The sequence below is a fragment of the Motacilla alba genome, chromosome 3 (genome assembly GCF_015832195.1).
Source record: "Motacilla alba alba isolate MOTALB_02 chromosome 3, Motacilla_alba_V1.0_pri, whole genome shotgun sequence".
NCBI classification, from domain to species: domain Eukaryota; kingdom Metazoa; phylum Chordata; class Aves; order Passeriformes; family Motacillidae; genus Motacilla; species Motacilla alba.
Window position 1 is genome coordinate 30,272,474 of NC_052018.1, and position 24,548 is coordinate 30,297,021.

The 24,548-nt window shown below is 36.7% G+C and overlaps 1 protein-coding gene across 49 annotated transcripts in view; it reads left to right on the top strand.

Moving 5' to 3' along the window:
- RIMS1 (regulating synaptic membrane exocytosis 1) overlaps window positions 1-24,548 on the top strand; it is a 301,642-nt gene that overhangs the window by 154,588 nt on the left and 122,506 nt on the right. For 46 of the 49 annotated variants that reach the window (XR_005256425.1, XM_038132937.1, XM_038132940.1 and 43 more), the window contains 4 exons: window positions 19,895-19,962; window positions 20,712-20,822; window positions 22,772-22,871; window positions 24,266-24,389. Coding sequence is in view for 48 of the 49 variants with exons in the window: in XM_038132937.1 (XP_037988865.1) it covers window positions 19,895-19,962; window positions 20,712-20,822; window positions 22,772-22,871; window positions 24,266-24,389 (403 nt within the window). In the remaining variant the exon portion in view is untranslated. Of the gene's footprint in view, window positions 1-9,964; window positions 10,699-19,894; window positions 19,963-20,711; window positions 20,823-22,771; window positions 22,872-24,265; window positions 24,390-24,548 lie in introns of those variants that run through there. The other 3 variants (XM_038132990.1, XM_038132980.1, XM_038132988.1) reach the window with 3 other exon arrangements.

A 24,548-nucleotide genomic window follows, 5' to 3' on the forward strand; every position in this document is an offset into this window, starting at 1 on the left:
AGTTAACTGGACTTAAAACTCAGTAACTTGATACATGGCATGGTGTTGTAGCCAGGCGTTGATTCTTTCCTACACTTCTGCCATTCAGTATTTTTTATATGCATGTATTTTTTGTGTACCATAAAAGTTATGTGAACTCAGCTTTTACTGTTACTCTTTTGATCAGAGAACTTAGAGGAAAAGATGAAATGTGAAAGATGAACCAAAATATGTTTGGTAAAGCTGCATAACTGAATAGTCTGTGCAGTGTTGAGGTGTCTGAGCAGTGTCTGAGCATCCATCATTAAAGGATGATTTGTGGTCTTGGAACTGAAATCCAAACCTTTGCATTTTTCCACCTGTATGGGAAATCTGTCCCATTTTGGGTGCAAAATAAAAGTCTATGAAAGAAAAAGGTAAATGAATTACTGGCTTCTAGAATAATGCAGGTACTGTTAGTGATTTTAATTTTATTTAATTATAGAGTTAACTAGGAACAAACAAGCATCTGATTCTGTTATTTTCGGAAGACGTTCATCCTCTGTCCTTTTCCTAGTGTATTCATTCTGATCATCCTGTTGAATTCAAACATAGGGTTATACTGTGAGGTACTGAGTATTATTGGTTAGTACTTTGTGCTAATATTTTTCTGATACCTTTCCATATAATTTTTAGTGTACAATAACACAATTACTGTAATACACAAGAACCATTCCAGTTTCTTTCTTTAAGCATTTCTTTGAGTAGACAGACTGGTCTATATGAGTTGCCTACAATCAACATACTGATAAACAGCTCTATGAAAAACTTGATTGTGTCAGAAAGAAGGTTAATAATTATGAGATACCTGTGTTTTCTTTGAATAAATATGCATGGTTTCATCCTCTTCCTGTCCATTTTGGATGTTCCTCTGAAAAGAGTTTTTCCATATTTGCTTATGTGTTTTTGTATTCTTCCGATGGTATCTTTGTTCCTTCTTTCTCCTGTAGAACATGTGAGCTTCAAAATCAGGGACTCCCGATCTACGCTTTGTAATCTCTTAAACTGATTCTTATTTCCATATCTCCCGTGTTGCCAAGCCCAACATGTGCTATGGTTTCAAATATGCCCATCTCGACAGTGATATTTACTGACTAGCAAATGAAGTGGCCATTCTTTGACTTTTTTGGCCAAGCAATGAATTGCAGTGCATTCTCGAGCTCCTCAGGAGAGGAGTGTATGGAAGCTGTCTCTTAGGGTTTGTTCTTGGCCTGTGTCCTGCCTAGTAGTAAACAGAGAGTGCTAGCTGGGCCAGGGCACAGCTGTTCCAGGGATTACTCTAAAGGCACAGTATGAATGAGAACCCATTTGGCACTGGCTAACACAATGGTGTAAGTTGTAGTCACTTTGTAGTCACTTGTTCTCTATTTATTTGTCTGCTGGTTTATTGCCTTGCATTTAAATAGTAAGTTCAGTGGAATCCAGATTTTTTTTTTTTTTTGATTGTACATTGACTAATTTAGCGAGATTTTAGTACGTGACTGAGACTGCGACTTGCCTTGATGATAATAAATAAGAATGCTTATTTAGTGCAAGGACATTTTATTGCTGATTACCTTTTTGGTCCATTTATCAGCAACCAGCAGAATTCAGGTTACTTTCTAGTGTCTGCTGACATGCTTGCATTCTCTCATAGATAGCTGCAGGTCGCCTCCATGAGTTTAGATGCCTGTTTTCACTACATACTAATTTACTGCTAATCAGCTAAATTACACTTTGATTTGCCTGTTTGGTTTTCTTGCCAGTTATTAAAGTGATTCATGTATGTATACTATGTATATTTCTATGTTTATAAATATTGTGAAACTCTTTCTTTCATTTTTTCAGACCTTACAGCCTTTTTAATTCTTTGGGTTGGTGTCTTTTCAGTTTGTTTTTTGTTATTTTGGTTTTGTAAGCCATTTAAAAATGTGGCTGTAGGGTTTTGTTTTTACTTTGTTAATTTGTTTGTTTTACTGATAGAGCCACCTCTAAAAGTTACAACAGTGTGATATTTTGTGTGCATTGGACCTTTCTGCTCTTTTCATTTTCTGCACCCCCACCCTGCAATTTTTATGTCCTTAACTTAGCATGTTTGTTTTCTGGTCCAAAAAAAAGACCCTTCTAAGGTTCTAGTTCAAAGGGAGACAGTTTTCTTTCACCATTCAGCTTGAAGATACGCAAGGAGGGGGCAGTTTTTGCAGTTCAATTTGCAGTTCAATTTTCAGTTTGATAGCTGTTTTTGTCTTTCCTGAGTAAGTTTGCTGTGAGAATAGAAAGTTTGCAAGCACGACATGTGCTAAGTGTAATATGCACCAGCGATTATTGGTTGGCTAAGGCACGTAGTAGACAGCCAGGACCTACATGCTGCTTGTCCAACATGCTCTTAGTCAGTTCATCACTCCCTCTGTAGATGCCCAGCTGCTCTAGATGTTGAGAGTTGAATTTGTTACTTTTTTAGGTATTCCATCACTTTAAATTGCTGCATTTGTACATGTCTGATGTCTTAAAAATACCTCTCTTTCTCATGAGCAAAAATCCTCCTCAGCACATACCCTTGACTGACTGCTAAAATTGTATATGGAGAGCTTTCTAATTGTTAAGCAACTTCAACCTTTTTTTGTAAAAGAGTGGATGTCTTGGAAATACTGTGATGCTATGCAATAAATGCATGCTTGCATCAGAATTGTTTTAGACCCTTAATATTAAATATTTTATTACACATTCTTTTAAGCCATGAGGGAACTGCTAATAAAACATTATATTTAGAATAATTTCTTTCTACATTTTCTTTCTCTCTGTAAACATGACCTTTTCTATTTTAAATAAGAAAATATTATCATTCTTTACTTTTTCACCTATGTCTTTGCTGTGCCTCATGTGCAAACTGGACCAAGTCTAACTTGCTCCACTGAGCAAGTTGAGAAATGTGTATTGCACGGTTCATTTGGGCCATAATTAGCAGGGGATTATTTTGCAATTTTCAATGCAGACCTGCAGAGAATTTAAGGATGTATTTAAATTCCATTACACAGAAGTTTTGATTGCATCACGGATCCTAGCTTAATATATATGATATTAGTTGGGGGAACTGTGTGTGGTAAAGGAATAAGTAAAATTGTTATATTCATAGAATGGCTTGGGTTGGAAGGGACCTTAAAGATCATCTGCCATGGGCAGATCCAACCACTAGACCAGGTTGCTAGACCAGATTGTCCCTTCCAACCTGCCCTTGAACCTCAAGGGATGGGGCATCCACAGCTTCTCTGGGCAACCTGTTCCAGTGCCTCACCACCCACTGAGCAAAGAATTTCTTTTTAACGTCTAATCTAAATCTCTTCTACTTGGAAACTATTCCTCCTTGTCCTACCATTATCTGCCTGTGCAAAAAATATTTAGGTTCTAAGAATTTATTTTGCCCTGTTGCTCAGTGAAAACAAAAACTCCAGAGGTGGCCCTTTTTAAACCATAAGGACACGTATTCTTAAACCATTAAAATTGTGCTTAATGAGCCACCAGATGGAGCAGTCAAATCTCACTCTTTTTGTCAGCCTCTGCGCAAGACAGTTTCTCTCTCAGCACAGAGAGAAACTGGAAATCCAGGCACACTTTACTACTTGAACCAGTAATTTGAAAACCTTTTTCAGATCTTGTCTGCATGTGCATTTTTTTCCATAGGCAGATTTATGTTGTCCTGTAGCTTTAATGTTACAAATGAAGTATGGGATTTATCCTGCACATGGGAATGACACTGACACGGATAGCTCTATGGAAGCAGTTATTAATTTCTTTAATTGAGTCCTATCCTCAGGGAAAAAAACACTAAACATAACAAGGAAAAGGTACTCTTGTTTGAGGATCACAAGCCAGATTTTCAAAATTTGAGACGTTCAGAGTTACACATTGACACGTGACTCTCTATGTTTGTGCTTAAGAAATCTTGGTGGAGCTGCATATTCTCTTCCTACTTACCCTAAGTATCCTTAGGGTAAGGATATGCTGCAGTCAAGTGGGTTTAGGAACAAAAAGAAACTATACAATAATGTATGAGAAGGAATGTTTTCATATTCTTTGTTTTAATTTAGTTTCATACCATTACTAAGACTAGATTTTTCTGGGAGATGTACAAGTTTGTGAATATATATATTTATATGAAATAGAATGTATGTGTGCTATTAGAAGGCACTCCAGTGAGTCTGTTCCAGTTAAATACTTCAAGGATCATGATATGTTATTAACAGGACATTATCCCAGAGGTAGGGAATAGAGCTATATGTGAATATAAAATCCTGCAGATTTGTTGTTTTATTCTTTGCCTCTGTCATGTCTTTGAAAGTCAGAATGTTCTGCATTGGAGATCGTTGGCAGGTGTCACAAGAGAGGAAATATTCTGAAGCAGCTGGATACAGTTCTTGGAGTGCCTCAGCCCTTCTCCTGCCTCTGAGGTGGGAATTTCACCAGGCACTGGTATCCTGTCAGTTTTGGGTAGGAGTGACACACAGCTTTGCAGAGCAGGAAGCTCATGCTGTGCAAAGCAGTGCTCCCCAGGTGACTCCCTTTAACCCACATGTGCTTTATACAGTTCTCAGCTGAATGACGAGGTGAGCAAAAACTTCTGCTCTGTCAGTGAATCCTAACCAGTGTCATGAGCTCAGAGCTAGTGAGCCTGTCATGTTCCAGAGCACTACCACAGCAAATTAGTGTCAGTTTATATCAAAGTGCATGGTATGCCTAGGAATTTTGTATTCTCTACAGGCTCAGATTTTACTTAAAATATAGTATAAAAGTGACTTGCGCTTACAGATAAAACAGGAACTCAAAAATACAATTTTAAATAGATGTAGGTTCTCTAAACTTTATGGTGTTTGCTGTGCCTGCCAATGTTTGTGTAACACACTGAACCTTATAAGTGTACCCAGGTAGGTTCAGTTATCTCCCATGGGAAAGGCATTACTGATTTGCCAGCAGGGCAGTTGTCACTCTCTTTAAGCAGACAGTGTTTGGGGAAAGGCAAAACAGTCCCTGAATGTTTGGGAATAAATCCTATTGTGCTGCTGCTGTCTCTTTTCCACAGAAAGGTTGCTCTGAAATCAGTTGGTTAATCTGTTCTTGTTACCAAGTTTGTAAAGATCACTGCTAAAAATTCTTAGGGAATGACTATTCCTACAAGTCACTGAAACACTTAGGAAGACATTTAATTTTCCAGTGAGCAGGTTTCTTTTTTTTTTTTCTTAAACAAATGTACCATTTACATTTTGACTTCTCTTCAAATATATCCTTAAAAATTCTAATTTATCAGCATAGTTTCCCTTAAAAAAAGCTGCAACAACAAATATTGATGTGAATTTTAGGCATGTTGCCATCATAACATCAGTTATCTGTACTATTGTGGACCCAATCTTACTTTGCCCTAGAAAATTTTTATAAGGATTAGGAATGAATTTTCTGACAATGCTTAAACAGCATGGTCACCGTTAAACTCTGCATTTAGATGTGTGGTTTTAGCATTTTTTTTTGTTTGTTTGTCTGGATGATTTATAACATTTTAAAGTAATGGAAAATGCTGCTTAATAGAGGTTCCTTTTGGAATGTCCAGTACATACTGCTCCTTTAATTTCTAGTTTTAAACCTGTCATTTTCTAGAATTAAAGGATCTGGGAGGAATCTGAATTGTAGAAGGATTCAGAAATTAAACATGTCTACATCCATCTACTACCATTTAGGTAGTAGGAAAAAGAAAAGGAAAGAATGTGAGTTAAATTGTCAAAATTATCCTGAAATATAGAAAAAAATAAAATAGTAACACACAAACGTTTACCAGTCATGGCTGTGTAACCTTTCAATAAGGAATTAGTTCAGAACGTGTAATCTTTTGGTTTTTTACTTTGTAATGGGAGTGGAGAGTTTTTGAAGGGGGAAAAATGTTGTTTTAAGGAATTTTTGCAAGGTTATGTGGCTGAATTAAATGAACTGTAATGGCATTGTCACCTTAGGTAGATTCTCCTATTTTTGCTGTAGTCTGGGTTTGAATGGAATGCATTTTGCTCGACTTCTCTTTTGCCAGGAAAACTCAAGTGCAGGTGAATGCCTGCAGCCTCATCCTACGGGCTGAATGGATCGCAGCAATTTGGTTCTGTCAGTTCAAGTCTGTGCTAGAGCATGGCTGTCAAAAGTGGTGCTGGCATACCAACCCTTCAAACCAGCTTACCCTGCAACAGGCAGGGAAGGGACTTGGAATATGAGTCTTCCACATCCACTGTGCTGTGGGGTGCGGGTGGAGACAGTAACACAACAAATAGACACGGTAGTTTAGCTGGGAACAAAAATAATATTTTGATGCCATTGATCAGTAAATTGTAAAGTCAGTGCCTGCAGATTTGTCACCATTTAACTGAAAACATCTGGCTTTGGTTGGCACTTGAATAGCTGAGCAAATTGCTTGAATTAAGGTTTGTTTAAAAGGACCTTTGGCTCTAGAAATTCTATCCAGCAGATCTTTTATGGATATTGTAAGTTAATGTGTTACTTACTGCCCTTGTCGTGAACAAAAATACTCCATGAAATCTCTGACACACAGAGGTCAATTCATCATCCTCGGATGTCAGAAGAAGTCCAGAAATCTGTAAATCTGACAGTGGCTGCACTGTTAGATTTGCACTGATGTTCTCTCTTGACAGTAGATTCTCCTCAGTCAAGGCCAGTTATCAAAATGATCTATCTTAGGAGCTGTTGACTTTTGGAAACTAAGATAAATGCATTGCAAAATTAGTGAATCACGAAGGTTGGATAGCAGTGATCTCAGCCACTGCACCTATGGGATTGAAGGCCCAGCATAGGTTTTCAAGGATGAGTGTTCATTTTGTCTCTTTCCAGTTTCACTGTCATGATCATCTTCCTCAGAAGAGTCAAGAACAATCGAGTTAATCCTGGGTGGAGGAGGGGGAAATGAAACATCACTGGCAGCACAGTACTAAACAATTGACAGGGACTTGGAATGCTGGTTGCAAAAGCCATAAATAGCAGGGCGTTTCCTTACTGACTCTTTCAGACCTATGTGCTTGAAGGGGTTCCTATCTCTTGGTTGTGCAGAAATGCTCTTCTGGCTTCCAGTCTGCTGCAAAATGGTGGGTGATGTTCTGTAAAACTCCCCCAGAGGACATCCAGAAACAATGTAGTCAAGCCCTTAGTCTGGGATGCCAGTGGAGGCACGCCACAGCCTGCTCCCAGTGTGTGCTTTTACATGGTGTTGTTCAGATGGATGCCACATTATTTCACTTTCACTTTGAATTGATTAGCTTGGATCAAGGTTTGACTTGAAAGCTGTGGAGCAACAGCAGCATGACATTGATTTAGCTCAAGCTAAATAAAAGACCAAACTTGTGAGCTTCAGTATATTACTCTGTTGATTCGACTACCTAATTTCTCCTTTGGTGCTTTTTTATTTTTTTTGTCACCTGGCTAGGAATATAAACAGAATATGTTCATTTGTGAAAGGAGAGGAACTTTGATGAGCTCTAACAAGTTTGATGCATGTTTAAAGGCAGACATTCCTTTAAGGAGTTCTTAACCTCTTTTTTTTTTCAGTAGTTACGAAAAATTTCACAATTGGTCCTATGTCAATCTGTAACCCCTTCTCCAGAAGTGTGTGAATTTATGCATTTGTATATTTATGTATAGAAGTCTTTCTCTGGTAAATGGTCAAACATTTTCTTTGCAAAGTTGTAACTATTTTGTCAAAGAATCTGAAAAAGAGACTGAAAAACATTCAGTCTCTTCACTGGGCAATACTTTACTGAAGAGAAGATGTACTTATGCTGCAAATGTCTTAATTAGCTCAGTCTTAGCTTAACACTGCACTTAAGCTTATCAGAAGCAAATATGATTTTTCTAATGTTTTTAGTTCTGGGTGCAAAGCCAAAGACTACTTCAAGTTTTCTATGATCTCAGTAGAGTTGTGTGAGATTGAACAATCTCATGCTTTTCTAATGGTCTTAGAAATTTTTATAACTGCAGGAGTATCATACACAGATTAAGATCTAGACCAGCTATTAGCAGGAAGATTATGAAATGTGGTGGTCAATATCTAACTATCAGTTGTGTAGATTATATCTAACTATCAGATGTGTAGTGTAACATGCCTCAAAAGATAGTGGCAATAAAATCATTTGCAAGGGTAAAAAACCTGCAGAGATTACAAAGGCAGTGCTATCCTGTGCAAAGTTTGGAAGTGTGTTAAAACTTAATTATGTATTTTTACTAGGAAAATGGAATGATGTCCAGTTTTACATTCAGTTTGCTATGCTTTGATACTATTAATGGATGTAAAAGTAAATAGACCAACTATCAGCACTTTATTCTTAAGCTGTCAGATGAACCTTTGGAGCAGCAGAAAGGCTCAATGTGTCTGGGGCTGGGAGGAATGAAATCCACCCTTAGGGATGAGCAATGCATGCTGGAGTTGGTGGTACTGTTCTGTTCTGCAACATGCCCTTTCTGACCTCAGAAGATTCTTCTGTTGCTCCTCTCTTCCCTTATTTTCAGCAAATACTTGCAGACATCTCTGCCATCTGAAGCTGTTAGGCTGGGCTACTTAGGCAGGGCTTGGGCAGAGCTCACGGCTAGGGATAGCAGTGGGAAATAGGCACAGACAACTGCCTGCTGGAGGAGCAGGGAGGAGTTATCACATAGGGGAGTAGGAGACAGTGAGAGCTTTAACAACACCATGGAGCACAGACAACCTTTCTTAATGTGTTTGGGAAAACAGTTCATTATTTTTTTCTCAGACACATGTATGCCATGGAAATGACAGGAACGCTTGAAATAAGTCAGAAAACAACCCCCATTCACTACAGTCTCATTTACCAATTCTGAGGTTGTAGCAAGCAAGAATTTTTTATCTGTTGATTTTTGTTATGACAAAATCCCCTGCCTTGTTTAGTACGTGCAGGTGAGGAGAGGTGCGTGTTCAGGACCCAGGTATGCTGTGTTCTGAAAGTGAGACAAAGCCCTCAATGCCTGCCCTGGCAGAAGAGGAGGTCATCCTTCAAGGAGGAATGCAGAAGGGTCAGTGGATGTGCTGTGGAAGCATCAGGCATCTGGCATACTCTGTCTTTTGTTTCTTTTTCAAGAAGTGTTTCTGGCTTTAGGAGAAAGCTGGGTATGTTCCTTGGTCAGTAGCAGTTGATCGCAGTCTCTTGAAATTTATAAAGACTGGACACAGTTCTCCTCCAAAAAAACCATCTCCTAACACCATCTCCTAACAAGGGCATGTCTGTGAATAAAGCAGAGTTAGACAGTTGACAGTTCCTCCTGCAGCAGTGCTATTGGGGACACTTAAAGTCAGCAGTGGCCAGGGATATTCTGTGGCTTTTGCTGTTGACTGACATGTGGGAGTGTGAAAGAGAGTGTTCAGTACCTTGGGTTTTATCCAGAATTACAGGGAAACAACTTGATTAAAAGTTCATTTTCATTATTACTAATAGATCCATATATTGTTAAGTATGAAAGAGCTGTAAGCTCTCATTAGCTTCACTATTTATATTTTATCCCTTCTAAGCTTCTCTTTGTTTGCTTTGCTTTCTCACATTTTAGTTTCTAAACAGCAGGGTTTTTTTGTATTTTGGATGTCCTGCATTGTATATTGGAAGTCCTGCAGTATGTAGATAGGCTGCAGAAAATCTGTTTGTACAGAGGAAGGCTATCTTTGCCACAGAAATAGTTTTATTGTTTGGATATGATATGGATATGATACATAATTTGGATATGATTACAGTAGATTTAATACTTTAGTAAATTCTATTAACTATAATTCTCTAATCATCTGGCTTTTGCAAATACAAGTTCTGCTTTTCTGTTTTATCTTGAACATGTAATTTGGAATACAAAATGTTTTTTCCTGGGGGTTTTTATTTGGAGTATATTTTTCTTATATAAAATTATGTTTCCATGCACACATCTGTTATATATGAAAATAATTAAATTATCCTATTAATTTTTAAAAAGTAGTACGTTTTTCTCAAGGGCTATTTGTGTTTTCAGTGTGCTAGAAGTAAATCTGCAGCTTGGGATGTTTTACATAAATTAAAAAAGCCACATTTCCTAAACACAATTGCTTCGTCTATGCAGTTGATTAAACTTGTTCAGTGCACCACTGCTGAATATAAATAATAACTGCAGCAGTGGTATTGATTACTTAGGTGCCTGAGCGTGTGTCTACTGTTGACTTAAAAGCACTAAGAAACTTCTTTCCTGTTCTATCCAGAGAGGAAGGAGCTTTTTCCCCCCCATCTGTTTCCTGAGGATCGTTGATTCTGGATCCCAAAAGCCATTAACTCTTTCTAAAGGCTGAAACTCCCTGCCATTGCAGCGAACTAATGCAGTAATCGATGCTTGCACTACACTGCAGAGATCTGTTTTGCTGACAAGAGCTCTCGTTAGCCCTGTTTGGTGTCACTGGTGTTCAGTGCTTGACACTGCAGAATAATTTGGCTTAGAATCAGGACGCAAGGACCTCATGACTTCTTTGAGATCGTCTCCTTCTCACTGAAGTGGATTTTTGCTGGCATTACGGTTTTGCTACAGTTGCAGGCTGGATTCAGCAACCTACTAGATGCCAGCTGTGCTTTAAACATTCTCTTGCTGAAGCTGCTATGTTTGCTGGGTTTCTTCAGTTTCTGCTCCATACGTTGCATTCAGGGACAGGTAAATAAGGAGCTATATAGTGCTGAGGTTTTAATTATAATTTTATGTTTCATATTTTTAAACAAAATTATATCCTTTGATGAGCAGATTTATTTGACTGTGCAGTTTTAGTGGAGATGTTGTATCCCTGGAATGTTAAAGTGTTAATTGTAGCATATATTCAGCTTAAAGAGGGAATAAAGAACCATTTTGCTTTTAAGTCAGTGTTTCAGTTATATTTATATTTTGAAAGCTCGTGTGTTAAATATAATTTGACAGTAGCGATGCTATATGGAAGGAGCTTTTAAACAAAAATCTGTATTTGGAAAGTGCACATCAAAATAGAAATGTGTTTCTGAAAAATAATCATAATATTCCTATTGCATTATGACTTCTGCATTTTGGAGAAGTCAAGGATAAAGAATTTAGAAATTTACTTCAGGAAACAGATGAAAATTCCTGTGTACTGTTTCTTTTTGGCAGAAGACAATTGACAAGTCCTCAATCTCCTGAATTATTCTGTTTTTAGGAGCTTGAAAAAGTTCAAAATGGAATATGATTCTGTTACTTTTCTTTTTGCACATTATTTAGGGGGAAAAATCATCAAACTCATGTACATAGAATAAAAATATGTTTGTTTATCATAAGATGCAGTTATGGTATAATAATATCTGAGTTATAATAAATGTACAGTTCTGGTTATTTTGTACATTATTTCTGCGCGATCATATTTATGCATTGCACTTTCTGCTCAGGGAAGGACATCAGCTTTTCCTTTTTGTATTTGAAATAAGGTCCTCAGCTAAATCACTGAAGGGTTACAGGGGAAAGTGAGAGGAAGGATTCATCACTGCAAGTTCCTTGGGGATTATGCAGTGTGTTGAGAATAACAAATACCTTTAAAATTCTATATCTAAGTAGCTGATAACACTGTCTATAAAAATTTATTTAAAAAGCAGTTTTATCACTAGAAGAATTATTCCTAAAGATGTATGATAGAATAAGTCATGAAAGAGGTTTTATGCTCTTGAAAATAATGTTTTAGATACTATATTTTAAGATATCCACGTTAGAAATCTATTTAATTTTAACAGAATTTAGAGGAGAATTAGCATTTACTGAGGGCAGAATATTGAGGTATGCATTGGAGGAAATGTGATTTAATAGCAGTCAAAACAGAGATGGAAGAGAAGCAGCAGCAGGAGTATCAGGAAGACAGAATGCTGAGGTTGGGAGAGACAATGGTCAGCCTTCGCTGTCCATGGAGTTTAAAGGATAAGACTGAGAACATCTCTGGCTAAGGTCAAAGCCTTGCACTCTCTCATGCTTAGTAAGTTGTTTATAGGTACATAAAGAAGCTAAATCTCTGTTTTTTCATCAAGCTGTTCACTGTGTAGATGACTGTAAAATGCATTCCAGGGGTCTCTTGCACATCTTGGCAAAAGTAGATGAAGAGGGTGAAATAGGATTGGGATTGAGAAATACAGAGCAGTGACACCCTGTGTTGCGGTGATTCAAGGCTGTGCTGTGGGCAATGGACAATCAGCAGCATGTCTTCAGCCTTCAACATAGACCTGAGAGATCTAAAAGATGCTTTAAAATCACACTGAGCCCCACACCCCCTCCCTACAGAGTTATAATGGACTATTAAACCAGGCTATCTATAGCTCTCTGTCCATTAAATTTGTATCATCTCTCCCCCATAATGACACTTCAGTATCATTATCCTAAATATTCCTCTCTGAAAACTGAACTGTGTGCTGCAAGGACAGAACCTGAGAGAATGAGCTGTCATCAAGGTCAGCTCCTATGTCAGGGTATTGGTTAAGTACAAGGCTGCCCAAAAGACAAACCATGATGGACAATAACACAACACAAAGTCCATGAAATGAACAACAAAACCTTAAGTTCCTCACCAGTCTGACCTTTGGAGGTATTTTTGTAGCAAAAGTAGGAAAGGCCTGGAGTCTTGGTCTCTGGCCAACCCTGTAACTCCCAAAAGGCAAGGGTAGTGCTTTTCCAACAGCAGCCAGGCTTGTGTGCCATCCTCTCCTGTTACCATTGAGATCAGCTATATCCACCTCATCATCTTCTGCACTGCTGGTTCTCAACTGGTGGATTTCTCCCTGTTTCTACACTTGTTTATCCTGGTCTGAGTGTGGAGCCATTTCCTTGGCTACCTGAGCCTGATCCTCTGTTTCCAGTTTGTTTTTTTCTAGGTTGTCAGGATATCTTTGAAGTCTGGTTCTGGCCTACTATAAAAAGTCATTCCTTTCTCCTTGGAGTCAAGTCAATATGTTTCTGTTTTATTACATGGAAGAGTAGAGTGAGTGTTGACTATTACTATGTTCCAGACAAACACTACAGACCTGCTTAATGGATACTTCAGGGGGTATTTGTTACCAATTTTAGCCAAATATGGTTAGAATATATTTTGAATATTATTTTCTAAGTAGGTTTTCAGCCTGTGCTAGACTCTTTTTTCTGATGTGGCTCTTAAAATGGCATGCTCATAAACAAAACTCCTGCTCAAATGAATGCATTTGACATCTGCTGATAGAGCCAAATAGTAGCAGGTTCCTTACATAGTATTTTAGATTGGCAACTACTTGGTACTAAATACTGAGTAGTAGGGACTAAATGGTTGCAGAATTATCTCAGTTGTTTTTGCATACATCGCTGTTTGCATTATATTTTGTGTTTCTGATTAGGTCTTGTGTGTTTCCTGGTACTTGATCACTGTAAGGTACACACTCAAAGGGAACTTTACATTGATTATTCCAGAAAATGAAACATTTATGATTTAGTTGGTCAGTCTTTGACTGCATTGGATCGGCCTGGTTCTACTTCTAATGTTGGTATTATTTGTTAAATGCTGCCATGATTGGTGGACTCCTTTTGCTGTTGTGGCTGCTTCCTAATTTTCTCTAAGGTTGGAGTGTTTTGCTTTGGTTATTTGGCAATAGGATTTCATTGGTTTTGGGTCGTTGTTTTTTTTTTTGTTTTGTTTTTTGGGGTTATTTGTAGGAAGGTTTTTGGCTTTTTTTTCTGCTCAGCTTCAGTCTCTTTTTGAAGATCATGAGTTTATTCATGGTCTCATTCTTAGCTATTTCCTCTCTACTGGTGGGAAGCAAAGCTCCAAAGATCCTTTGCTCATTGTTTTACAAGTGACAGTGATCTCCAAAGATTCTCCCTGCAGTATTCCCCTCTGAACTGGAGAAACAAAACCTCTCATTATCTTCTAATGCAGCATAACTGAGGATACTCATGAATGATAGTTAAAAAGCCCTAAACAAACAGAAACAATGACAACAAAAAACAAAACAAAACCCCAAATCAACAGAAAACTAAACCAAAAAACCCCCACAGTGCTTCTAATGTGTGGGCTGCTGCTTTACAGCCTTACAGCCATTTTCTTTTCTGTTTTCTTTATCCTTGTAAAAATTTCTAGCTATTGGGAGTATAGAAACAGCCTGGGGCTTGAGGAGAGTTTATTTTCAGCTTTGATTTTAAATGATAATTTGTTAATAAATCAGTTTTTAACAAATACTAAAATAAAAAACTTAAAATTTTTAAACTGTCAGGAGAAAATACCAAAGGAGACCCAAATGGAAATATTACTTTTTTTTGCCATCAACACCTACTCAATTGCTTTAATGTGCCCAGGAGATAGGGAAAAAAACTAAACCAGCCCACAGGGGAAAAAAAAATTGTGTTATGCTGAAGAACAGCATGGTGTATATTTGAAGTGCATTTGAAGAACACCAGAAAAAATATTAAGAACTTGTCAGGCCTTTGGTGTTCTAGACAGCTATGTGTACATATTGTCCAAAATTATGAGACCATGTGACTTCTTGAGATAACTTGCTATACGTTTTCCAAATTTCATTATACGCTGAACAAAAATCTTATCAAGAAATCATATCAAAACTGAAAGTGTAAATTATATTAAACAGGAACTCAATGAAACTGTTGAAACAAGTTAGTGTCAATATTGAATTGGAATTATATAGAAATAATAAATTTATTCAGAGAAGCTCTAAATTTCCAGAAGGACATCTCCTTCCATCCATATGCAAAATTAGATCCCACTCAAGAGAGCAATCCCAGTCAGCAAAATCAGAGACAACAATTAGACAGCAAAATTTCCCTTAAATCTTTAAATGCCACAGTATCAAAATAAAAATGTTTGCCTGTTGATTTTAAGTTCCTGATGCTGAACATTTTTCTGGTATCCTCAAGAAAATATTTTAATAAACGTTGTAAAATAACTTTCATATTAATAGAAGCTCATGCATCTTGCTTAATGTTTTACATCTCTAAGTCTGTCACACTTTGTCATGACCCTACAGAATATGCTTTTGAGGACCATCCCTCTGTGAATCATACACATTCTTGGACTCACATGCTTTCAATAAGACTCACACATCCTCAGAATAGCAGTTTAGATGGTCTCTGAGATAAAAACAAGAATGTAGCTGGGAAGAGGTTGATGAACTTTTGAAGACTCTGGGTGTTTGAGTGAAGTTACTAAATGTTGGCTCAGGGAGTTCATGAGAAGATTCCCTAGACATTCAGGAAACTTATGTCCCTTGTGTCCATGTTAAAAATTTTGGAAACATTCAAAACTCCTCAGTTTGTTTACTACTAGATAGGCTGTGATTTTTGGTTTCAAGTTTTCATTGGCAAGATTAGTAACCCTTGCTTTCAGTAATTTATAAAGCCTTAAAACAATACTGAAATAATTCAGGTAGGAAGTCTATTTTGTCTATTTGAAACACAGAAATGGGCCCAATTGTGTTTGGAAGGTCTTTTGCAAATCTGTCTTTTGAGCAGCCTTCATTCAACAATGAGCAAGTGCAGTACTTCATTATAAAAAAGTACATGTCTAGCCTGTACACCAAGTTAAAGGCAAATCACAATGTATGACATAAAAATTCTTTGTTAAATAAATATCTGGATAAGAAACTCATTTTAAACAGATCACAGAAAATTTTCCTTTATGCCCAGACAAAAAAAAAAAAAAATACATTGAAAAACTTTTTCATAATCGGCAATGGGCAAATCATTCCTTTTAAAAAAAAAAATTATGAATTTGCAAACTCTTGCAAAGGATCAACTTTACCATGATTGGAGGATGGAAGCATGTCTCCTATGAAGACAGGCTGAGAGAGTTGGGGTTTTTTCATCCTGAAGAAGAGAAGGCTCTGGCAAGACCTTCTAGTAGCTCTTCACTGCCTAAAGAAGGACTACAACAAACCTGCAGAAGGACTTTTTACAAGCGATTGTAGTGATGGGACACAGGAGAACGGCTTCAAACTGAAAAAGAGCATATTTAGATAAGATCTTGACTGTGAATGTGGTGAGGTGCTGGAACAGGTTGCCCAGAGAGGTTGTGGATGCCCCTTCCCTGGCAGTGTTCAAAGCCAGGTTGGATGGGGCTGGGAGCAACCTGGTCTAGTGGAAGATGTGGCTGGAATGATCTAAATTATCTTTAAGATCTTTTCCAATCCAAGCCATTCTGTGATTCTGTGGGTTAGAGAGGTGTAGTCTGTCTATTCAGTTTGCAGAGTAATTTTAGATTTAGCCTCTGAAAAATATTTGTCTTAAGTTTCTTAGTCATCTGATGGAACTGCTGTATCAATTAGCAGATACATACTGCTAATGGTTAATTAAGTGCCTAACATGGGCTGACTGACTCTTACCATTAGATTCTGCTTCTTGTCTTAAGTAACTCCTGCAAATCCAGCACATAGGGATTTGAGTAAATCACTAAAGCACATTCTTTGCTGATTATCAGTAGTATCTGAATATGATCTGGATGGATTTCGGAAAACATCTTGGGGTATTTTATCCCCAGTATTCAAGACTCTTTGGAAATCAGCATGACTGTTCATACACAATAACAGACCCTCTCATATTTTGTGCTTGTTTTGGCTTTGTGAGAGGGACAAGGCTGTTTTTTCTAGAACTTTTCTGCTTTTTGGGATCTCACTTGAAATCACAGTACCCCAGCATTAGCTTTTGGTATGGAGAGTGCTGCTGAAGACAAAGTATTTTTGGGAAAATGGATTTTTGGTGGTATGAGCTAGCTTTTCCTTTATTTTGAAAGCACACATATTATGGATATAAAAACAATGAGAATTTATTAAGAGTTTTACTCTTCATCTTTAATTTTGATGAAAAGCTGCAAAAGACTTGTGGAAAAAGCTCAGCACATTTGTGTCTTGTAAGTTATTATTGCATCCATGTGCATCCAAGAGTAAAGTAATTGAGCGGCAGCATGTTAATAGGAAAAGCATTTCCTTGCTGTTAGGATACAACTTTTGAATTATTCCCTTAGGAAATAAGGTTTTACAAATATTTACAAATACCCTGTTTTACTCAGTTGGTCTTAATGAAATCAAACATTAAAACTGCAAATGCATTTTTAATAATATGTTTTAGAAATACATCAGTAATGTACAAAAAATAATGATATAGTATATGTGTATTTTCATGGGGTCTTCTTATTTTTAAGTTTTTCATGTTTTTAAAGAATAGTTTAAGAAGTATTTAAAAGCAGTTTAAGTCTATAAAGCTATTATTTGCTCCTCATAAAAGTAGTTTTTTCCTCTCTTTAATGTCTTAAATTTTTCTTGTTTTACTAGTTATTTTTAATGACTTTTACCAATGGAGAGTGTTCTCTGTGTATAGGGAATTTTGTTTTCAGTTTTGGTGGGGTTTTTTGGAGAAAACCTGAAATTTTGAAGCTATGTTCTTAGTAAATTTTTGCATGTAACTTGCCTATTCCCAGATCTCCAAAACGCTGCTGCTGTGAAGTTATTTTGTGCAATTAAAGAGTGAGTTCTGGAGTGTGGCAGTGCAAGAATAGCATAAATAGGCATCAGGCAAAGAAGCAGCAATGGCATAGGATGACCAAGGAGAAATTATTTTCAAAGATATAACAGAGTACTGAACTGCAGATGTCCCTAGGATCAGTGTTGCTTGCATAAAATATTTTTAATGCCCATTTGGGGAGTTTTTTCATTTGTGTCTTAACTTTTATGTTCTAGTTGATGAGTGTTTATGAATAGATTAACTGACATTTTCTATTGTATAATCTTTTTTATAGTTGCAAATTGCCCCAGACATTTGTGCGCCAGTGGTCTCTATTATACTGAATTTTAATGGAAATCTTAAAATTGAGTCGTTTTTAAAGAATGTGTACTTTTCTCTCCCCAATTCACATATTCTTGCAGCTTTTAAAGTATTCACCAAATGGTAGACTTACCACTTTCAGTGACATTCAGTCAAGACATTTGATTTGATAGCTACCTTTATAGCTTCTGAGCATATCTTTCATGTTTCAGCTCACTAGAGCTGCATTTGCAGTGCAGTTCCTGCTCATCTTTTGAAAGCAGAGGGTGAGAGAATTGGTGTTGTGGCCAGCTTCTGCAGATAGAAGTGGGGAAAGGGACAGACACGTAAAGGTTTAGATGTGGGAAGGAGGGTGCAGGAATGTAGCTTAGCATCAAAGGATTTGAGGTTAAAGAAGGATTACAATACAGAACCTTAAGAAAGGACACTATAGCCAGAAGCAGAAGCAGACGGATGACAGAAGAAAATGAGCAAGGAAGAAAAGGCAGCAAAGGGTAGGTAGATGGTGAGAATAGGAAAATCAGCAGGTTAGACAAGACAGAAGATGTATGAGAGGCTCTTGCTACAGCAGGGATGTGGTGGCGGAGGATGCTAGGTGCATGAATTAAGTGGTCATGGATCTGCAGTAACCAGGAGGAAGACCAGCAAGGAAACTAGGAGCAAGAAGCTGAATCTAGGAAAGAAGACAGGAAAAGAAAGCAGGGAACAATGGGGAGGAGCAGAAATGTGTTTGAGGACTTGGATACACTCATCTGCGTGTTGGAGCGGACATTTATTCCCTCCTGAACATTTCTCTATTGCTAAGCAAATAACTCTAAAACAAGACCAAGTGTGTTGTGTTTGGTGTGTGGCAGGTCAGCCCACACAGGAGACTGTTGATTTTTGGTGTTACTGTTGAGTCCATTACTGAAACTTGGGGAGCTCTGTACCATAGATTTGAGCTTCCTGCCAGCACTGCAGGTATCAGTGTAGTTTGTGGGTTTGTTGTTCTTGTAATTTTGAAGTTTATAAAGGCACAAGGAAGAATCCTAAAAATAAAACTGAAAGATCTTTAATGTGATTTAATGTGTTTTCCAAATCTGCAGAACTGCAGTAGCTAATGAAACCACAAACTGCCTCATGCAGTTATGCATATGATAGTAATATGCTGTTTAAAAATAAACTTGACCATATGATCATGTAGATGGTAAGCTATTAAAGGTAGTATGAGTTGTAGAGAATGTTGCAACTTGTATTTCATAATTGGCATCTAAGTATTTGTAGAGAAAGAATAAAAAAATCTCTGCATGTAAAGGTATGTTCTCCCTTGCATGCTTTGTTTGGGCTTCTACTAGATCACTACTCTTACTAGAACACAGGCATCTAATAATAGTGTTACAGAGATCTGTTTATAAAGTAATATATTGAAGATATATTGCCAAAGTGTCCTCCTTGTCCTAATGGCTCCCAGACCACTGTAATTCATGGTCTTTTTTCTTGAGGTACACAGCATAAAAGTTTGTCCCAAGTGAAAGAGAAGATTGCAGCCTTGTACCTGCTGTTGGTACTATTTGCTGTATATGTGTGGCTGTTCCCTCTGGCACTCTATTTGCTGCTCCTGTGCCTCTCCCTCTGTACAATACCTGTTGTCACAACATTGATCTCTCCAGATTCTAGAGCGTGGTTGACTGTTCTGTCCTTAACTATAGCTAAGTGCCCATTTTGTGGAGTTCTCCCTCTTGTGTCATCATTAGGTGTAGTCCTGTGTGTTTATTATGGAGATGGTGGGGAGGAGGAGGGCTGTGAATGTGGTGCTTTGGGGTCCATTCTTGGACTGAGCAAAGGTAAAAATAGACAGTGTGCACAACCAATTCTAAGGTGCAATTCATGAAAAAGCAGAGGTCCAAATAAATGCCTTATTTTATAATAATACACTATATTAATTTCAAATTTATATATTGATTTGAATCATAATAAAAGTTTTGTATTCGCTTCATCAAATGATTGCACTTTAAAATTCATGCATGCAGAAGTAATCATTCATACATCTTTCTCTGTTTGAGAGATTACACATTTCTTTCTATTCATATTCTTCCAGGTGACTTGGATTATTACTGGCTGGATCCTGCCACGTGGCACAGCAGGGAGACGTCCCCTATTAGTTCGGTAAGAAATAGAAAAATAGGGACTCATAAGTATGAGTTAAAATGTTTGCTAATTATTTTAGTTCAGCATAGATATTTGACTGTAAAAAATATTCTAAACAAATCATATGAAAATTTGTTTTAGACTACCAAGAAAAAGAAATCAGAAAGAAAGTTTTATCAAAATGCATATTTGTAAAATTGCCTGAATTTTAACCTGACTTTAATTCCTTTATAGACATGGCACTTAATTTCACTATGAACCAAAAAAAAAAGCAGTTGTGAGTGTGATGCTGCTCTGGGAAAGATTAGTGATTTTTTTATGACTTGGAGTTGGGAAGCATAATTTTGATTTTATTATATAATGAACCCTCATATGGTAGACCTGCATAACATGTGTTATTCTAACGAACAGCATTTCTGAATGTGCTTTCCCGAGCCGTGTAATTTAAAAATAAATATTTAATTGTATTATCTAAGATGTGTTTAAAATATTTAATTGTATTGAAGTTTGAGCTGGATTATAGTTCTGTCTGTAGACTTAATGCAGAGATTTTCTTACAAGAGGGATAAATGTTTAATGTAGCCAGGGTCTAACAGATATACTCATAGAAAACTCAGGTGCATTATGTAACACATCTGAAGGATGTTTGTGTCTACTGTGACATGATGATACAGTAATTGTATTGGTTTATACATGTGCATCTAAATACTGGAGGATGTTCACAGTTTTTTAATTCTAATTCAATTTAATTGCTTGGGTTTTAACAGCATCCCGTAACGTGGCAGCCTTCCAAAGAGGGAGATCGCTTAATTGGGCGTGTTATTCTTAACAAGAGAACAACCATGCCTAAAGAATCAGGTGCATTACTGGGGCTAAAAGTGAGTATTACATGATTTATGTGCTAAATGAAAAGAAGTTCCACTGACCTTAGACATGCAGGTGTAACACATTAAATCAGAGGGCTCTCAAATGATACGGTCTTTCGACAAAAAAGTATTCCTCTCTTTTCCTAAATTTTGAAACTTATACAGATAAATTATGACTATAAATACATTTACTCCTTCTATACAGTCTTCAGTTGTCCATGACAGAGGGGCTGAACCTTTTTGATTAAAAAGGGTATGTTTGTTCAGCTTCCTATCTGCAAGATAAATAGCTACACATGGCAATGCATTAACGGAGTCCTGCCTTTTCTAGCTCTGCTGTTTGCAATTTAGTCAAGTAAATCATGTTATCATCAACATACATAAATGTCATCTGGATGCAAATGCTTACAAAGTCAGTGTTTAAAAGCCACCCAGCCATTTGAAAACAGAAATTTTGTAGAAAGAAACCAAATATTTACACAAAAATCCTCTTAAATCATAATAGAGGTTGTATTAAATTTAATTCCAGTTAATCTAGCACCCCAGAATTGAGATATGGGCAACGCTGTCCAATTGATTTAAAACCCTAATTTACGTTTTTAGCAGACTTTTAGGTTCATGTGCCTAAATTGCCAGAACACTTAAAAAAGAGTTCTGTTTCTGAAGCTAGTACTAGTTCAAGCATTTCTCTCTCTGTGTATATTTTTTAATCTATGGAGCAACAAAGAGGACTGATAGAATTTATTTTGGGTGTCCTTCCCTCTCCACTGAGAACGACAGAAAGAATGCAAGATCTGAAATATTCCCACCTTGAAATGTGATAATGTGGCATGGTGATACAAAAGATGAAAACAGCTTCACTCTACTAAATGTTTAGCAGTCTGTAGCACAAAGCTGATCTTGTCTGCCAGCAAACAATTCTCTTTGAATATGTGAGAAAAAAAGGCTGGGCCAAGTAGGAAATGTAGATTGTAGAGTTGTAGAGATGTTTCTCTTTGATTTTTCAAGTTTCAGTTTTACGTAATATGGACTAACGCCCTCATTGATAAATTTTATGCACTATCATGTGACAATATTGTTGGCAGATAGGCTTCTGGATACTTTTTTGGTATTAAAGCTCCCGCTAGTTTCTGTGATTGCAAGATGGGGAACTAATACGTCATGAACCATCATTCTGCTCTTTCATTCTATTTTAAAAATCCTCCAGGATCTCCCTAACCTAACCAAAAATAAACCAGAACAAAAAACCCCTCACCTTACTGGAGAGACTAAGATAATTAAAGAGATGCCAAGTCAGCAAGACTACATTTTCTTTGTATTTTATTTAAAATCTGGCCTCTTGAGGGCACTTGGTTTTTTTCTGATGTTCCTGATCTCTGTGTCCTGTAGTCATCTTCAAAAACAGATCTCTTCAGTTTCAGTTTCTCTTCTGTTGAACAAAAGCCGGAAGTTGCAGATTTGTCCTGTTGTGTTCTTGGATGAGAGTGCCTATGTTTTAGCATCATCAACATTCTTGTGAACTAGATGCCCATATTTAATAGTAGTGTATTTGCTAAGTTTTCAATTGATGTTCCAGCTGCATTTTGGGATTTCATACACTGGAAATGATGCGCACTTGCAATTTAAATTTGAGTACATGACGGACAATTATTTGTAAAAAGTGAATTTGCTTGGTTATTTATTAAGAAGTGTTCTTTCTGCAACAAATGTAGGTACTTAGCAAACTGCATAAGATTGATTAGTCAAACACAGTAAAAGGAATATCAGTTTTATTAATTCTGTGTCAGCTTTACTTCTTTTTGTCTTTAAGCCTCTCCAAAACCCAAACTGATAATAGGCTTGCCTATGAACATTTCAGGTGTAATTTTAAAAATAATGTGAAAACTGATTAGTCTATATATTTGTGCTTTATCTGACATCCGGTTGGTGGCTTGGAGACTCACAAATTTTTGGTTAACTAGGTTGTTGGAGGAAAAATGACAGAATTAGGACGACTCGGTGCCTTCATTACCAAAGTGAAGAAAGGTAGCTTGGCTGATGTGGTGGGGCATCTCAGAGCAGGTAAATCAATCAGTTACATATAAAATATACTGTCTTTTAGTAATGGCCTATTGCATGCAACCTTTAATTTATACAAACATTTGTCATGTGTTATGGTAATATTTTTAAAATACAGAACAATGCTGTAATGTTATTATGAAACGCCATGGTTGCCTGCATTTCTAATTTATTATAAACACCAATTGCTTGGATGTATGAGGAAAACGAAAGACACTCCTGAGGAATACTGGTAAGGGGACTGAGTGACTCTGGTAAATTTTTGTTTGCTGGCTCAGGAGCTGCTTATAACACTCCACAGAAGCAATGTAAACATTTTTTTTTTTAAACTGATTGTGGCAAACAAAATTCACATGACTGAATACATTGCATACACATTGCATACACAGGGGATTTTATCAGTGTTCCTTTCAGTGTTAACTGTTAAAAATGAAAATGGAAAAGAAGCTGAAAAATGGTCCTAAAAGATTTCATTTCTATCAGATGTATCTATTGCACTTACAAATAAATGGCTGTGCTAATGGCTATTTTCAAGCTTCTAAATGAAGTGAGAATTATGCACAGCATTTGGTTTTCATAGTCACTTCTTAATGGTTTATATTTTTTACAATAGCTCTAAGCAACTACTTTCCAAATGTTGTCTTAGCAAACCAAAGTACCTATGTAGTGTCTTAAGAACCCAGAAGCTCCAATGCCAATGTGGATGGCTTCAGGATAATTGTGTGAAGCAGATTGTAATAAAGAACTAGAAAGGATGATGAGTCTCTAACAATATTTTACTTTTTTTTTGCATTTTTAGTTTTTTCTTTCTTACCAAATCAGCAGTTGTTTATAGATTTTAAATGCAGATTATAATTACAGGAAATAAATTTGTCTCCACTAATCTTAAACTATTTGGGCTGAAATCCTAATTTTCTATTTTGGGGTTTTTTAAATGAAAGCTATTTTCAATTTCTAAAAGTAGTTTTAGAGCCAAAATTATTTCCCAGGAAAAATATATTTGCATGTTTCCAATGAGTGAAAGCCTGTTCATCCTATTGCATGGGACCAGAGCACACAAAAAAGGCATGGATTAGTCCTTGCAATTAGGAAAAACCACTTTTTTTCTTATAAAGAATATGCAAAATTTGGGTAGTTGATAAAAATTTCAGTAATTTTTCAAACTTCATAAATTTTAATAATTGCAAACATGAAGTCTTGCACAAGGAACAGAACATCCTTATGCAAGAATAAGCACTGGGAGCCAACCAGCTAAAAAGCACCTTGGCAGGAAAGTGTCTGAAGGTTTCAGTACAGCTCTTTCATGATTTTAAATTATTTTCATGTTACTTGAAAATATAGATTTCATTCTTTGTAAAAAAATATGAAAGTGAGATAAACTTCTCTTTAAATTCAAGGGGATGAAGTTCTAGAATGGAATGGTAAACCCTTGCCTGGAGCTACAAATGAAGAAGTTTACAACATTATTTTAGAATCAAAATCAGAACCTCAAGTTGAAATCATTGTTTCAAGGCCTATTGGGTAAGGCTAAAGACTTGCTTCTTTAGCATAGTTATTTCTTCTGTTAATAGGAATCCTAAAGGAATTATTTTTGAGTTAATTATTTTTTATTGCTTAGTGATGGGCTACAATTCTCCTTCTGTTGCTGACATTCTGTATAGTCTGTTTTCTTCACTACCA